Source organism: Microtus pennsylvanicus, chromosome 22 (assembly GCF_037038515.1).
Source record: "Microtus pennsylvanicus isolate mMicPen1 chromosome 22, mMicPen1.hap1, whole genome shotgun sequence".
NCBI classification, from domain to species: Eukaryota; Metazoa; Chordata; class Mammalia; order Rodentia; family Cricetidae; genus Microtus; species Microtus pennsylvanicus.
This window is the reverse complement of record NC_134600.1, coordinates 34453172-34471094: the sequence shown is the minus strand read 5'-3', so window position 1 is coordinate 34471094 and position 17923 is coordinate 34453172. Positions and strand designations below refer to the sequence as shown.

The following is a 17923-nucleotide window of genomic DNA, read 5'->3' as shown; positions in this document are numbered from 1 at the left end:
AACCAAGTCATGCCATATAGTTAATATAATTTTACTAAGGTTGTTTGGAAAAATGAAGCAACCATCCATGGTATGAGACATTAAGGTTATGATCTCTGAGAATAGAAGCCTATATCTTTTAAACAAAATAAAAGTCCATGGTTCTTTTTTTTTTTTTTTTTTTTTTGGTTTTTCGAGACAGGGTTTCTCTGTGGTTTTGGAGCCTGTCCTGGAACTAGCTCTTGTAGACCAGGCTGGTCTCGAACTCACAGAGATCCACCTGCCTCTGCCTCCCGAGTGCTGGGATTAAAGGCGTGCGCCACCACCGCCCGGCCAAGTCCATGGTTCTTAATGGGGGAATTCCATATTGTAAGTACAATTAGTTTTAACAGTCCTAGAAAAAATTAACTATGTGTTTGTTCAAAGAAAATGCTATTTTAAATTTATCTAAAAAGAAAACCACAAGCCTTTACCTTAAATTACGTCACCATTGTTGCCTTTATTAGCAACAGCCCGCAGCGCGTGACCGCCCCCTGGTGGCTGCACGCCCAAGGTGTAGTAGCAACGTAGGGAGAGGAAACTCTAGGAGCCAAGCCGTCCATACAGAAAACCGAAAAATTCAGCTTGAATCTGTGCTCAGAACAACTGATTTATATTAGGTTCAGTGTGACATGCCTTGCGAAACTATCACTAATCTATATCGTTGCAAACGAAATCTCCTAGAAATAAACCCCGAGGCACAGATGTGTGCCTCCTTCATCTACTGGTAGGATCTGCTGGATGCAGCAGGACCAGTGGTCATCCCACTGGTCAGCATTCTCCATCACCCCCAAACATCAGCAGATAGTTAAGCCTTCTGTGTTTTAAAGTTCGTGCTGTGCAAAGTTGGAAAATCTTGAGGCAAAGAAACTTGATCATTAAATGCAGAAAAATAAAAGAATCTGCAAAATATGGTTGTGGAGAGAAGGAAGCGAGCAGGTTGCTGTATCAAACCTGCATTGTCTAAATTAGGCAATTAGTGTTGTCTAATTTAGAGTGCTTGGGCTAACCCTAATTGGAGCAATTCCCAAAACCAAACTTTCGTACCTTGTCATCTCACCCCGACGCTTACACTGAAATACAGGCACTCCCATTTTCTGTGTCATTCTTGCCGACAGGACAAGCACCTCCTTGTTCCCATTTGCCACCTGCACCCGCTAATGTCTTTATTGCCTTACTTGGTAATCTCTAGACGGGTCAGTTATGTCCTGTTGGAATTCAGCGAGGTCCTTGCTGACTCTGGGCTTTTGTCTGCATCAAGCAGCAAAACAAAGGTGCTGGAGATTAAACTAATCTTCAAACTCTACCTGCCAACAGGTTTGCTGGCTCTTCTGATCTGAACTGAAGTGTGTCTATTAAAGTCAAAATATCAACAGTTTTCCTGGGCCTGAGTAACACCAGGAACCCCACCACATAACAATTCAAGGGTTTCACATAGAAAGAACCTGACAAACACCAGCTTGCCTGAGAAGAGACAGCAGACATCAGCACCGCATGGTAGAGGTTCTAGAATTATGTGGTAGGCCTTCCAGGAGCTTTTACATGCACACACCAGCAAACAGCTCCAAACACTGAGACCAATGGAGAAACAGGAGCCTCAGAAGCCACAACATACGAAGAGCATCATTAGATCAGTGTTTCTAGCTAAGTCAGTTCTTCACTAAAAAAACAATCCCCGAAATATATATCCTTAGATACAGCCAAGTAGAATGTCTCTAAGGTGTTCCATGTGTGGGTTCTAGAACAAAGATACAGTAACCACAGATTGAAAGTTAGAACAGTCACCGACTAAAGGATAAACAGAAAATACTCTGTCTGGAAAACAGAAAAGATAAAAATGAACAAGGTCTTAGAATCCCATGGGACAACAGCAAAACTCTAACGTGGCAAGGAAAACGTCTCTGAAGCAATGGTATCTGAAATCTTCCAGAATTTGGTAAAAGACGTAAGACATATTTAATAAACTCAGTGAACCCCAACAGAATAAGACTGAAAAAATTCATTTCAAATCCACCACAGTGAAACTTCTGAAAGTTAGAAGCCAAGCACTGTGGAAGAGACACAGAGCGGAGAGGAATCGAGTTACTCCCACTTGGAACTGAGAAGGGGCAGGAACTGTAAGGCTTCAGAGGGGGAATAAATGAACTTTAATTGGAAAAGTCTGGCTCTGGCGAACAAGGAATTGAAAAGTGAAAATTTGGCATTTCAAGTAAGTTCCAGGCTGGAGAGACTGAGCTGGAGGCCATTGTTTATCACTGCGAATGTGGAACCAGAAAGCGGAATAAAAAAGTTAGGCTCCCGTGAGGCCATGCAGAAACAGCAAATAATTCTTACTGTCTGCGGAGTAACATGGAAACAGGTTTCTGCCTCGGTGTGCTGGCACAAAACTACAGAGGCAGGTAGATCTCTGTGTGTTCAAGGCCAGCCTGGCCTGTGTAGCACATTCCAGGACAGCCGGCTTTATAGGGAGATCCTATCTTTAAAATAGGAAACTGCACCCCTGGGCTCCACATGAGGACCCACAGCCCTGGCAGCTTTGCCAGAGGCCAGAGTGGCCCTAGAAACTCTAAGGAAAGACAACACACTTTCAACTATACCCTTTAAGCTTGTCCAACAATCCCAAACTGCTCCCCTACCCCAGGACTCCATATCCTGGTCTACAACCTCAGAAAATGACTTCAGCTTTACCAGAGGCCAGAAGAGCAAAGAGGAAAGAGAAGCCAAAGAACAAAACACCCATCCAGTGAAGACAAAGACAGGATCGACACCTAGACCTATAGCCATCCCATACACAGATGCCCGAAAGCCAGTGTAAGAAGACAGTAACAGAAAGGGAAACAGGACATCACCAGAACCCAGAGAGCCTACGATAGCAAGATCTGAACAATCCAGCACAGCTGGAGCACAAGAAAACAACCTTAAAAAGTGAATTTATGAAGATGATAGAGGTCCTTAAAGAGGGTATGGGGAAAATCCCTTAAAGAAATTAAGAAAAGCACAAAAAATTGGAAGAAATCAACAAATCCCTAAAAAGTCAAGACAAAACAAGCAAACAGATGAAGGAAATGCTTTAAGACCTGAAAATGGAAATTGAAGCAATAAAGAAAACACAAACGGAGGGAATTCTGAAATGGAAAATCTGGGTAAGTGAACAGGAACTACAGATGCAAGCATCACCTACAGAATACAAGAGAGGGAAGAAAGAATCTCAAGCTTTGAAGCCACCGTAGAGGGAATAGATTCACCAATCAAAGAAAATGTTGAATCTAAAAATTCCAGGGAATCTGGAACATTATGAAAAGACCAAACATAAGAATAATAGAAATAGAAGGAGAAGAAACCCTGCTCAAAACCACAAAGAATACTTTTTAAAAAAAATAGAAGAAAATTTTCTCTAAAAACAATATGTCTAATTGTAGGAGAGACCCAGCCAATCACCTTGCTAGCAGGGTGCGGGGTCCCCCGGATATTTTTTACTTATAAAGATGGCAGGCGTGCTCCCAACCGCCCCTTCTGCTTTCCTGTTCTCCGCGGGAACCTGTGGTTCTGTAAGTCTATTTCCCCATTAAAGCTGTATATATTATTACAATCTGTCTGCATTCATTTATGCCGATACAGCTAATAAGGGTACAAGAAGCTTACAGAATCCCAAATAGATTGTATCAGAAAAGAAAATCCCCTCACCACATAATAATCAAAACACTAAACCTACAGAACAAAGAATATTAAAAGTGGCAAGAAAAAAAAAAGGCCAAGTAACATGTAAAAGTAGACTATTCGAATCACACCTGACATCTCAATGGAGATCCTAAAATCCAGAAGGGCCTGAGCTAATATCTTGCAGACTCCATGAAACCAAGGGTGCCAGCCCAGATTACTATATCCAACAAAACTATCAATAACCATAGATGGAGAAAACAAGATATTTTATGACAAAGTCAAGCTTAATATCTGTCCACAAACCTACAGAAGAAAACTAAAAAGAAAACTCCAACCCCAGGAAGTTAACTACACCCACGAAAACATAGATAGCAGTTAATCTCATATCAGCAAAACCCAAAGAAGAGAAACAGAAAAACACACACAGAGACACACAAGGGAAACACACACACACACACACACACACACACACACACTATTGCCACTAACAATAAAATAATAGGAATTAACAATCAGTGGCCATTACTATCCCTCAATATCAATGGACTCAATTCACAGACATGGGGTAACGGAATGTATACAAAATCAGGATCTATCATACAAGAAATACACCTCGACATTAAAGACATTACTTCAGAGTAAAGAGTTGGAAAAAGATCTTCCAATCAAATGGACCTAAGAAGCAAGCTGGTGTAGTTATCCTAATATCTAAGAAAATAGACTTCCAACCAAGACTAATCAAAGGGATATGGAAGGGCATTTCATATTCATCAAAGGAAAAAAAATCTACCAAGAAGATGTCTCGATTCTGTACATCTATGCCCCCAAATGTAAGGGTACCCACATTTGTGAAAGAAATATCACTAAAGCTTAAATCACACATAGAACTGCACACAGTAGTAGTGGGAGACTTTACACCCCACTCTCATCGATGGAGAGACCATCCAGACAGAAACTAAACAGAAAAATAATTAAACTAACAGACATTATGGCTCAAATGTACCTAACAGATATGTATGGAACATTTCATCCAAACACAAAGGAATATACCTACTTCTCAGCACCGCATGGAACCTTCTCCAAAATCGACCACATACTTGGTCACAAAGCAAATCTCAACAAATACAAAAAGATTGAAGTAATCCCCTGGATCATATCAGACCACCATTGATTTAAACTGGATTTCAACAACAACAGGAAGTCTACAAACTCATGGAAACTGAACAACTCTCTACTGAGTCAAAGACTTCCATGAATTAATGGGAATGAATGCACAACTCACCCTAATGGGACACAAGGAAAGCAGTGCTAAGAGGAAAGTTCATAACACTAAATATCTGTATGAGGAATTCGGAGAAACCTCACACGAGTGACTTAACAGCACATCTGAAAGCTCTAAAACAAAAAGAAGCAGACACACTTAAGAGGAGGAGTAGATGGTATAAAATACTCAAACAGAGGGCTGAAATCAATAAAATAGAACCAAAGAGTAATACAAAGAGTCAACGAAACAGAGTTGATTCCTTGAGAAAATTGACAAGATGGATAAATTTAAACTAATTACACCTTAAACTAAATGAACTAACCTTTATCCAAACTAACTAAAAGAAAAAGAAAGAATATCCAAATCAATAAAATCAGAAACCAAAAGGGGAGCTTGACAACAGACTCCAAGGAAATCATTAGGTTATACTTCAAAACCACAAAATTGGGAAATCTAAAAGAAATGGACACATTTCTTAATAGATACCACTTACCAGAGTAAAATCAAGATGAGATAAACAATTTAAATATATTAATAACCCCTAAGAAAATAGAAACAGTCCTCAAAAGTCTCCCAACCAAAAAAAGCCCAGGGCCAGACGGTTTTATCACAGAAGTCTACCAGACTTTTAAAAAAGAGTTAATGCCAACACTTCTCAAATTATTCCACAAAATAGACACATAGGGCATATTTCCAAATTCTTTCTATGAGGCCACAATCACCCTGATATCCAAACCACATGAAGACTCAACAAAGAAAGAAAATTACAGACCAATTTCACTCATGAACATTGATGCAACAATATTCAATAAAATACTGGCAAACCGGATCCAAGAACACATCAGAAAAATCATCCACCATGACCAAGTAAGCTTCATCCCAGAGATTCAGGGATAGTTCAACACATAAAAATATGTCAATGTGATCCACCATATAAACTAACTGAAAGAAAAAAAAACATAAGATCATCTCATTAGATTCTAGAAATGCCTTTGACAAAATCCAATACTCCCTCATGATAAAAAATCTTGGAGAGATCAGGGATACAAAGGACACGCTTAAACACACTAAAAGCAATATACAGCAAGCTGATTGCCAACATCAAAATAAATGGAGAGAAACCCAAAGCAATTCCACTAAAATCAGGAACAAGACAGTGTTGTCCACTCCCTCCGTACCTACTCAATGTAGTGCTTGCAGTCCTAGATAGAGCAATAAGACAACTAAAGGAAATCAAGGGGATACAAATTGGAAAGGAAGAAGTCAAAGTATCACTATTTGTAGATTATATGATGGTATACAAAAGCAACCCCAAAAACTCTACCAGGGAACTCCTACAGCCAATAAATACCTTTAGACAAGTGGCTGGATACAAAATGAACTAAAAAAAAACCAGTAGCACTCTTATATTCAAACAGTAAACCAGCTAAGAATCAACACCCTTTACAATAGCCTCAAATAATATAAAACGTGTTGGTATAACTCTAACCAAGCAAGTAAAAGAGAACGATTCTTTAAAAAAATTGGAGATCTCAGAAGATGGAAAGATCTCCAATGTTTATTTATCAATAGGATTACCATAGTAAAAATGGCCATCTTACCTAAAGCAATCTACAAATTCAATGCAATTCTTATTAAAATCCAATACAATTCTTTACAGACCTTAAAAGAACAATATTCAGCTTCCTATAGAAAAACAAAAGCCCAGGATAGCTAAAACAATCCTGTACAATAAAAGAACTTCTGGAGGAATCACCATTCCTGATGTTAAACTCTACTACTGAGCTACAGTAATAAAAAAAAACCACATGGCACCGGCATAAAACAGACAAGTGGATCAATGGAATCGAATTGAAGACCCAGATGTAAACCCACACACCTATGAACACCTGACTTCTGACAAAGAAGCCGAAATTATACAATGGAAAAAAGAAAGTATCTTCAAGAAATAGCGCCAGTTTAACTGGGTATTGGCATGTAGAAGAATGCAAATAGATCCATATCCATTATCCTGCAAAAAACTCAAGTCTAACTGGATCAAAGACCTCAACATAAATCCAAACACTGAATCTGATAGAAGAGAAAGTGGGAAAGAATCTCTAATGCATTGACACGGGAGAAAACTTCCTGAACAGAACACCAATAGCACAGGCACTAAGATCAATAATTATTAACTGGGCCGGGCAGTGGTGGCACACGCCTTTAATCCCAGCACTCGGGAGGCAGAGGCAGGCAGATCTCTGTGAGTTCGAGACCAGCCTGGTCTACAAGAGCTAGTTCCAGGACAGGCTCCAAAACCACAGAGAAACCCTGTCTCAGAAAACCAAAAAAAAAATATATATATATTAACTGGGACCTCATGAAACCGAAAAGTTCCTGTAAGTCAAAGGACAAAACAGCAGCCTATAGAATGGGAAAAGATCTTCACCAACCCACATCCGACAGAGGGCTGATATCCAAAATATATAAAGAACTCAAGAAACTAGATATCAACAAACAAAATAATCCAATTTAAAAAATGGGGTACAGATCTAAACAGAAAATTCTCAACAGAAGAATCTGAAACCACCAAGAAATACTTAAGGAGATGGCCAACAACATCCTTAGCCATCAAGGAACTACAAATCAAAATGATTCTGAGATTCCATCTTACACCTGTCAGAATTCTAAGATCAAAGCCCAGCTAAGACTCCTAGCAACAACAGATACGTAGCCTGAAGTGGCCATCTCCTGGGACCAGATTGGTGTTCAGCCCTATTGTCACCACCAGAGAGGCTTCATCTGGAAACAGAGGCAGATCCACAGCCAAACTTTAGGATGAGTTCAGGGAATCCTGCAGGAGGGGAAGAAGGACTGTAGGAGACAGAGGAGTCAAGAACACCAGAAGACAATTCACAGGAGCAACTAAGCTGGGCTCCTAGGAGCTCACAGAGGCTGAACCGACAACCAGGGAGCCTGCATGGGACTGACCTAGGCACTCTACATATACGTGACAGTTGTGTGGCTTGATCCTCTTATGGGACTCCTAACAGTGGGGACAGGGCTGTCTTCAGCTCTTTTGCTGTCTTTTGGGACCCTACTCCTCATACTGGGTCACCTTGCCCAGCCTTAATACATGAGGAGGTGCTTAGTCTTACTGCAACTTGACATGCCATGCTTTCTTGATATCCATGGGAGACCTAACCTTTCTACACAGAAATGAAGGTGGCATGGACGAGGGTGGCGGGGGAGGCACAGAGAGAATGTTGGGTGTGAAATAAATAAATAAATTTATTGAAAGAGAGAGAGGGAGTAAGAAGTGTGTTTCTGGTTGACGTAGTTCCGCGGAAGTCACACGGCCTCCACCCTGTGTGTTGGCCAACTGGCTTCCATTCAGCGTGGCTGTGGTGACAAGCGGCACTTCCTTCTGCTCCCTTCCCATTGTCCCCAGTCCAATTGCAAGGGAAGCTATAAAAGGCATTCTTCCCATACATCCAGGAAGGGGAGAGGAGATGACAGATTCCAGTGTGTTTGTCGCAGTGCCTACAGGCGGGGTCTGAACTCGGCTGAGTGACCGTGGCTGTGACTATGAGACCACAGTGTAGACAGGGAGGCCTACTGGAGGCTGGATTCTCAAGGGAGAAAGTCCCATGTAGACGTCTACAATGGCTTTCTGAGTGACAGTCCTGAAAGGATGCAATTTATAAGTTTTAAATAAACTTTAAGTTCAGCAGGGTGGTGGTGGTAGATGCTTTTAATCACAGCCTTTCTCCTCCTTTCTTTCCCTCCCTCCTTCCCTCCCTCCCTCCCTCTCTCCCTTCCTTCCTTCCTTCCTTCCTTCCTTCCTTCCTTCCTTCTTTCCTTCCTTCCTTCCTTCCTTCCTTCTTTCCTTCCTGGGTGTCCATGTTCCTAGGATCTCTGCTAAGTTCCTTCTATTCCAGTGTTGTATGACTCTTTCTGTGGTGCTCTTCATCAATACCATCCCTGAGGAATGACAATGTCATGTAAAATTCGGGAGTTCTTGGAACGACCCCTTTTCCCACCTGTGAACATCTGCAAACTCTTCCATTCATGATTCCTGTGGAAAATTTCCAATTCGGGTGTAAATAAAGCGAGGCACGGGTCACTCTAAGGGTAGCTATATTTCTTTATCTCTTTATCCTCAGTTAGTATATAAACTGTGCATTTCAAGTCACGAAAATAGGAATTAAACCAACTTGAGTCACCCAGTGTATTCCCACTACTAGTAGAGCGCCAACTATGTGCCCACAATGGTAGTGCGGTGTGAACAGAGCAGTCTCTGTTAACGTGGACGAATGCACAACAAAACGCCAGGCAGCGAACAGCGCTGTATGGAAAAAGTAAGGCAGACTGGCGGGAAATGTTGGCACCATTTAAGTAGGATGACCCAGAGACCCTGAGTCTGGAACAGCGAGAAGGCCAAGTGGGCCGGAGTGGAAAGCGGCCCTCAGTGAGACTGGAGAGGCTATGACACAGAGTTTCAGGTTCGTCCAGGTTGATGGGGTGCGGGCGAGCAGCAAAGCAATGGGACAGTCTTTATGTTGCTAAAAATCTTCTCACTGAAAGTAGAGGGTCGACTATTGGGGTCAGGCTGGAGGCAGACAAGGCAGATCCTTTGGGAAGACCTGGCAGTAATTTAGTATACAGAGAAAAAGACCCTGAGCTTCCCTGGAAGGAGTCTCAGTCCTCAGGGAGGTCTGTGCCCTAGCACAGTTATAATTAACGTGCCCAGAGAGCTGCTATATTAGGTGCGAGCACACAAGGCTGCTGCAATGCTGAACAGGAGGAAGCACCCACGTGGGCCAGTGGGAACCAGAGCCACCGTCAAGAGGAGACACTGGGACACGAGTAGCTGAGCCTGGGGACGGGGCTGAGAGAGAGAATAGGAAGGTGTGCAGAGACTGGGAACAGGGCCAAGAGAGAATAGGAAGGTGCTGGTGCAGAAGGCCCTTACACTTTTGTGCTTTTTGTCAAATATGATATTTTCTTTTGGCAGCCTAACTGAAGAAAAGAGTCTCATACTAAAGGAATTTGAGAAGATACCTAAGCCAGGCGTAAGTATTAGAATTTATTAAATGCAGCTGGATCCAAACATCCCTTTTAAAATAACAACACACCCTGAAACATTTGAAGCTCCAAAAACCCACAATCCCTGCAGAAGCAGAAAGGAAGATCTACACACTCACGAGGCAGGTGGCAAGCCTTCTGTGTTGATGGCTGCTTCAGGCCGTGTAGTCAGAGGGCATCTGCTTTGTCTACAGCAGGGAGGGGGTTTCTGTGGTTGTCACTTAAAAGCAGCTCCCCCATGTGTGTGAGGTTTGAGCTCTCTGAGCATCTCCGAGTTTGGTCACAAGGAAAATGCAGCACTGTCACACCGTGACCAGGCAGTGGATGAAAGAAGGCATCTAAATCGGAGCTCACAGTTACACAGGGTGAAGCAGTCTGGCCGTCATGGTGGGGAGCATGGTGGCGGGCGGGTGGGCGTGTGCTGAGGGCTCACATGGATTGAGAAACACAAGGCTGAGTGTGTGTGAGGAGGAGAGAGAGAGGGGGGAGAGAGAAAGAGAGAGAGAGAGAGGGAGAGCGAGTTAACAGAATGGTGTGAGCTTTTGAAAGCTCAAAGCCCACCCCAGCGACACACCTCCTACAATAAGGCCACACCTCCTAATCCTTCCCAAACCGGTCCACCAACTAGGGATCAGGCAAACACATGAGCCTATGGGGCCATTCTCATTCAAACCCCATGATTGCTTACCTATCCCTGCATTGCAAACCATCTCAAACGCTAGTGACTTATGATGACAAGCATTTCTACTATAGTTCTGCCTTCCTTTGATCTGAGCTGGCTTAGTTGGGGGAGGGTGAGCTGCAGGGGCAGTTAGTTGATCTAAGGTCCCATGTCACTTGCTGTGGAAGGATTTCCAGTCTGAAGACATGCACGTCACAGTATACAAGAGCTTTTAAAACTGCTATTTAAGTAATTTTTGGTACGATTCTGTTAGTCAAGACAGTGGACGGGGCCATGCCCATAGAAGATTCACTTGCCCTCTACGTGGAAAGATTGACAAAGGCACATTACAGAGGGCCAGGAATGCCCTGGGAAATAGGAAGAAATTATGGCAAAGCTTTAAGACCTACAACAGACAACATGGCTTCCACTTCCAGGATGGTGTTTGTTGTCAGTGGTTTAACAGCCAGCGCACAAACCTGTGGAGCATTTAGTAAGATTCTGTTAATTCTGTATAAGTATGCCTGCGGTGGTTAATATTGTGTAAACTTCCCCAGAGCTAGAATCCCCTAGCAGACAGGTCTCAGCATTCTTTTGAGGACATTGTCTAGGTTAGGTTAGTCTCCGGGCATGACTGTGAGGAACTGGTCTCACAGAGGTGGGAAGAGCCACCTTAATGTGGGGGGCATAGTTCCATGGATTGGGGTCCTGAGCTGAATAAATAGGAGAATGGCAGCTGAGCACCGGCATTCCTTGTCCCATGCTCCCCGAAGGGGTGATCAGCCACTGCACGCTCACACTGCCAGGCCTTCACACAACCAACCAGACCAAAGCAACCCCTTCCCTAAGTTCCTCTTGTCGGGGTTTAATCACAGCAACAAGGCAACATCTAACCATCATTTATAGCACACACACACACATACACTCATTCACACACACACACACATACACACACACACACTCACACACACATGCACTCATTCACACACAATACACTCATTCACACACACACTCATTCACACACAGTCATACACACACATTTACACACACACACCACGCACTCATACACACACATACTCATTCACGCACAGTTATATACACACATTTACACACAGATTCATTCATACACACAGTCACACAAGTCATACACACATTTACACACACACATTCATTCACACAGTCATATACACACATTTACACACACACATTCATTCACACACAGTCAAACACACTCACACACACACATTCACATACACAGTCACGTACACACCCGAGAGAGAAAAAGAGGGAAAGAGCGAAAGAGAAGAGAGACATCATGAATTTTTGCTGACTTATTTTACTTTCTTCCAGCAGTAGAAGGGACTCTCAAAGAAAACTCAGCACAGGCTAATAAATCTATGTGCTTGGCCATCCTCAGCAGACAGTCTTTCTGAGTACAGTAATAAGGCACAGGAAGCACAGCCTCCCCTAAGCCTGATGGGGGACACTGAGGAAGGAATTGTACAGACGTAATAGTAATAAATGTGCATGCAACTGTGTGGAAATGTGAGCCTCCAAATGTCTGGTCGCTGTGTATAACTCAAGTTAACTACAAGATAATTTGCATCGGATTTCGTCAAACCCCAATGCTACAGGAAAACAGAATGTACATTTTCATAGTGCTTTTTAGTATGAAATAAAAATCAACATAGGAAAGAACACGTTTAAAACATGAACCACTCGGTTAAAAATCACTTCAAAACAGCCCCGTGCTTGGTCACTACAGGCGCCAGACATAGTAAGTAACCCCCCGTCGGGGACTCACACGCCTCCAAGCCTGTACAAACAATAGGGAGAGTGGAATAATTTTCACCTTTGAAGTAGACAAACATCCCCTGGACTATCTCACTGGCCATTCTCATGACTTTTAAAGGAAATGGAGAAGAAGACGAGAATACTAAAGGAAAGCACCGAAGAACTGCGCAAGGAAGTCATGCAGAAGAGACTGGAAATCAAAATCCTCCGGGAAGACCTGGCGTCCAAGCAGAAGCAGCTAATGAAGGAGCAGAAGGAGCTGGAGGAGGTGCTGGAGTGTCAGGTTGGCCTGAAGGTATGCTGTGGGCAGTCCGTGGGTATTCAAACATCGTGTGGGCACGTGGGAGACCAGCTTCAACAAAAATACCACTTACCGGGGTAGGGATAAGGATAGAAACACCATGCCTGTGAGGGCACATGTCGGAGACCAGCGTCAGCAAAAATACCACTTACCGGGGTAGGGGCATGGGATTAGAAAAGTTAGCAAAGGGCTTAAAGATGTGTGTGAAAATAATGAAAGAGAAAGCAAAGGATAGTACCAGGAAGGAGTTCCAGTGAATACTGAAATCCCTCACGTTGAATTTCCATTTGCTTAAAATACCCTGACCCAAAAGGTAGGAGTAAGATTAAAAACAAACAAACAAAAAAAAACGGCATTAACAAAATGATACAAGGAAATGATCAGTTGAAGGTCGCAGGCTACAATTTTTACTTAAGCATTTTGTTGCTAGGACAAAACAAGGCACACTCAAACCCTAGACCAAAGCATTCTGTAAGCAAACCACTCCCTGGTGGAATCCAGTGTTATCTCCTTAAGGGAGTAGGAACTTAGTTGGATCATTAGAGTTTTGTTTGGGGTTGAAACATATCTACTTCTCTGTTTCTGAAAAAAACAATGTCTGGATAGTAACCACACCTGTTGGCAATAACCTTGAGAGAGCAGAACTCTCTACTCTCAATCTAGGTGTGACCTTTGAGGTAGAAACACCATAACCTTGAAGGAACAGAAGTAAGTTCCAACCCTCTGACCTTTGGTCAGGGTGGAAATAGGCTCACATTTTTTGGACCTCCACGCGCCTAAAAACACACGGGCTGAGGTTAGCTACTTGCATGTGACCAAAAGAGCTATCCCGCTAACTGCAAGGCTCTGTATCTCGAAGGACTCTGTCAAAGGCAACCTCAATTCTGGGAATTTACAAAGCAAATGATGGTGTTTGGAGGAAAAGACATGCAAAAACTTGATAATACTGTCCCAGTGTGAAGGCCGACCCCTGCAGAGCTGGCCTCCGATGTTTGAAGCGGGTGTCACAAACACTCGTGATTCCTTGGAGGAAACGCCACTCCCACTCGAGTCCTCTCCTATCTGTTTGCATTGCCTCTCCCTTGTGTGACTGACTCCGTTCTTCCTGTAAAGTGACGAGGAGCCCATATTAATGTTTTAGGGGAAAAAGTGGATTGAAATTAATTTCATTTTGAAAAATACATAATCCTCAAGAATCTAGAGTTAGTTAAGAGACAGCTCCCAAAAAAATCATTGGCTTAGAAAATACTTGTAGTTTTCTCCGGCCTTCCCTAAGACCTTACAGCAAGAACTCACTGCTCCCCCATCTTATCCAGGAAACAGCATCTGAGGAAAGTCCTTTGCCTACAGCCCCATGGAGCTCTGGTCAGTACCCTGGATACAAAGGGTCTTGTTCATCCCGTTTCCTGTCAGTCTCAGGCGGGGCTCCCCAGAAGCAGCGTCCAGGGCAGTTAGTGCAGGAGAAGCCCACGGGGCTCTGAGGGAAGCAGGAGAGAGCTGGGAGAGAAGGCAGGCCGGGTCCAGGTTCTGCTGTACAGCTCTGGTCTCAGCCTGGCCTCAGAGAGAACCCTGGGTCTTGAATTGAACCACAGAGGCTGTTCTCTCTAGGAGCTTGGGCACTATCTCATTGCATGAGCAATGGTGACAGCCTCCTCCATCCTTCTCCCCACCTCTCCCACCACAGGGGAAGGGCACAGCAGGAAAGGGGACTCTTACCTCACTTCGTCGTCCTCTTTTTCACTTATAAGGCCAGTGTGAATATTGGGAGAAATAAAATACACCGGGTAAATGGTAAGAGTTCTGCCATTTTAAAGAGTTTTAATTTCCCTCTCATTTAATTTGCTCGCCTAATTGACTACATGACTTAACACGATTCTGTTTCTCTTTTAGGATGACGTGGTCCACCATCAAACCATTCCTGTACAAATTTCAAAGGAGATAGAAAAAATGACCCGCAAAAAAATGTACGGCTTAATACTTTTGTTCTGAATCCCTCCCTTCTAAGCAACCCTCTTCCAAATGACGTGTGTGCGTGTTATAATTTTTGGGGATTACAATCTTGGAACTGTCTGACCCCAGTGCCACCTAGGCTCTGTGAACTGGGAATTTTAAAAGGAAGTGACATAGCCAATGATAATCACTATTTCTGCTCCAGCTTATGAATCGTATTTCTATGGGGGCCTTCAGTGACTTCTTCAGGGCTGGAGGTTAACTTTGAACTCAGGCTGTCATAGTCCCGAAGGGTGCTCAGGCAGTCAGCACCCAAAAGACAGGGGCTCCTCACCCACTGTGCACCTGCTCACCCTCAGGCACTCAGAGTAGATTCAGACGTGAAGACCATTGAGAAATTCTCGGGATTTCAGTGATCAAAAAGAAAACGAAAGGTTGGTGTGGCAAGCTCTGTTGTCAGCTGCCTGCTCCGTATAATGACACAGACTTATTATTAATCATGGAAGGTCGGCCTTAGCTTAGGCTTGTCCCACTAGTTCTTATGACTCAAATTAACCCATTGATATTAACTTAGGTTTGCCTGGGGGCTCTTCACCTTCCTTTCACGCTGCCTGCGCTCCTCCCTTCACGTCACACTGTGCCTGCCCAGTGCTTGGGGCCTCCTTCCTCTCTCAGCCGGAAGTCCCGCCTACGTCTCCTGCCTAGCCATTGGCGGTTCAGCTCTTTATGGAGCCAATAAAATATCTTCACACAGTGTACAAACCTGCCACGACATTCAACATAGATTAATATAAATGGGTTAATTTCAGTTAAACGCGCTAGTTGAGAGAAGCCTAAGATAAAGACCGAGCTTTCGTAATTAAGGTAAGTCTCGTGCCATTATTTGGGAGCTGGCTGGTGGGACAGGTTAGTGCATATAAAAGTATTCTAGAGAAATAATAGGATTACTCTAGTAATCAATCCTAAAAGAGTACCGGAAAATGAAGCAGTATGATTCTATAACCCAAGGTTACCAGAAGCTGAGTTAGGATAGTCAGACCTGGTCCAGGATGCTAGTCAGGATGAGAGGAGGCAGTACAGGTGACAGAGATTAGGGCATGAGGAGAAAATAGAATGAGCAAATGCCTGCCCCTCAGGGGCATTCTGGGAAGTTATCCCCTGTCCTGGTTGCATTTTGTTTATGTGATAAAAGACTCTGACAGAGAACAATCCAGGGAAGAAAGCAGTATATTTCAGCCTACAACTCCAGGTTATGGTCCCTCAGCATGTGGCAGGAATTTCCAGCAGCGAATCACAGCATATCCAGAGTCAAGAGTAGAGAAAGCATGAAAGCATGTATACCCACTAACTTGTCTGAACTCAGCTCCATTTCTTCCCTCCTACACAGTATGGGGCCTCCTGCCTAAGGAATGGTGCTGCCCACAGTGGACTGTGTCTTCCCGTGCCAATTTACTTAATAAAGACAACCTCCCACAGACATGCCTGTGGGTCAGAAATCCTATATATTAGGTATTTACATGATGATTAATGACAGCAAAATCACAGTTATGAAGTATCAATGAAATAATTTTATGGTTGGGGTTCACCACACCATGAGGAACTGTAGTAAAGGGTTGCAGTATTAAGAAGGTTGAGAGCCATTGCCACAGGTTGGTTCAGTGTAGACAGTTCCTCATCAGAACTCTCTTCCCGAGTGATTCAAGCTGATGAAGAAAGTTAACACCACACCTCCCAAGTCCCTCTCCCTTTGACCTTCACATGTTCCTGAGATCAGTGATTGATGACGAGCGTAGTTTTGCCTGATAATAATGGGCAGAGATAGCATGAACTCAAAACTAAGCCCTCTTACTTCTGTCTGTGTGTGTCCATTTCCTACAGAGAAATGGAAAAGAAAAATATTGTCTTGGAATACCAAGTCAAAGAGCTAAATGGATCTTTAAAGAAGCTTGAGAACAAAGTCAACGCTCTGGTGGAAGAGAAGGATGACGTCATGAAGGAAGTGGAGGGCAAGCGAGCCCTACTGGAAGTGAAGGAACGAGAGTATAACCAACTACTTAAGATGCTGGAGTTAACCAAAGAGAACGAAGCTTCCTCGCTAGCTGAAAGGTTGCTTCTGTTTCCGTCATCTTTGTTTTAACCATGTTCTGTCATCTGCATTTTAATCAATTCGGTCTTGAAGGTTCAAAACATTGTCAACTGATTGTATGCAATTCAATAGCAAGTTGTAGAATTTTAAATCAATTTTTTCCCATTAAGGCACCATCAAAACATTTTGAAGCACATTTTTCTACACTTAAATCACAATTTTCCTCCATTCTATGTATAGTATAATTAAGGAAGCCCACGAGATCCTGTAATAAAAGATAACAAGTGCTTATTGGTGAGCATCACAACCAGAGAGCCCTGTGGTCCTCTGCTCTGTGGGTGCTGGGAGCTGCAAACCGAACTCTGACCACCAACCAAGCAATAGGGGAAAAAAGGACTGAGCATTCTTCCTGTCTGTGCTTATAGTCCCTCAGACCATGCCCTGTGGACTGGTATCCAAGAAGCTATTGGCTGAATGAATTCCCACAACACCTCCCCCTTGTCTAAACAAGAAAGCTCTAAACCTAAAACAAAACTATATGCAATAAGAACAAATATCAAGTATTATCCAGGAAAAAGAAAAGGCAAAAACATACACAAGAATAGGACTACAACCAACTGAACAACATCAAGCAAGAAACACACACTAAATGTCTACTCTAAGGTTATTTAGCAAATAGCAGATTATTTCAATAGCTGTCCTAGCCTGAGGAGACTAAGTCTTATCTTAGCTAAGTCATGAGAGGAAAAGTAGCTATGACTATCCGTCTTCAGCCCCATCAAAGACCTATCTCGAGCAGTTTGTAACCCCAAGCTGATCTTGGGTTGGGTGCTATCAGCTGAATGGTATCATAAGAATCAGGTGGAATTGTTGTTGTGGGGCCCCGTCTTCTTCCTGGAGACATCAGAGGTTGCTGCAGGAAACTCTCTTCCCAAGTGATTCAAGCTGATGAAGAAAGTTAACACCACACCTCCCAAGTCCCTCTCCCTTTGACCTTCACATGTTCATTGTGAAAAACTTAAACACCATTCATAGCAAAACGGAAAGTTTGATCGAAACATTTTAAATCACAATTTTCCTCAATTCCACGGTTCCAAATTTAAGAATAAAATCCACTGTTTG

General features: G+C 43.1%; 1 protein-coding gene across 1 annotated transcript in view; it reads left to right on the top strand.

Annotated features, from left to right (window-relative positions):
- The window catches only part of Ccdc146 (coiled-coil domain containing 146), a 127967-nt gene that overhangs the window by 83993 nt on the left and 26051 nt on the right, over window positions 1-17923 (top strand). The window contains exons 5-8 of the mRNA XM_075956315.1: window positions 9939-9996; window positions 12583-12759; window positions 14656-14729; window positions 16594-16821. Of these exons, the coding sequence (XP_075812430.1) occupies window positions 9939-9996; window positions 12583-12759; window positions 14656-14729; window positions 16594-16821 (537 nt within the window). The remainder of the gene's footprint in view (window positions 1-9938; window positions 9997-12582; window positions 12760-14655; window positions 14730-16593; window positions 16822-17923) is intronic.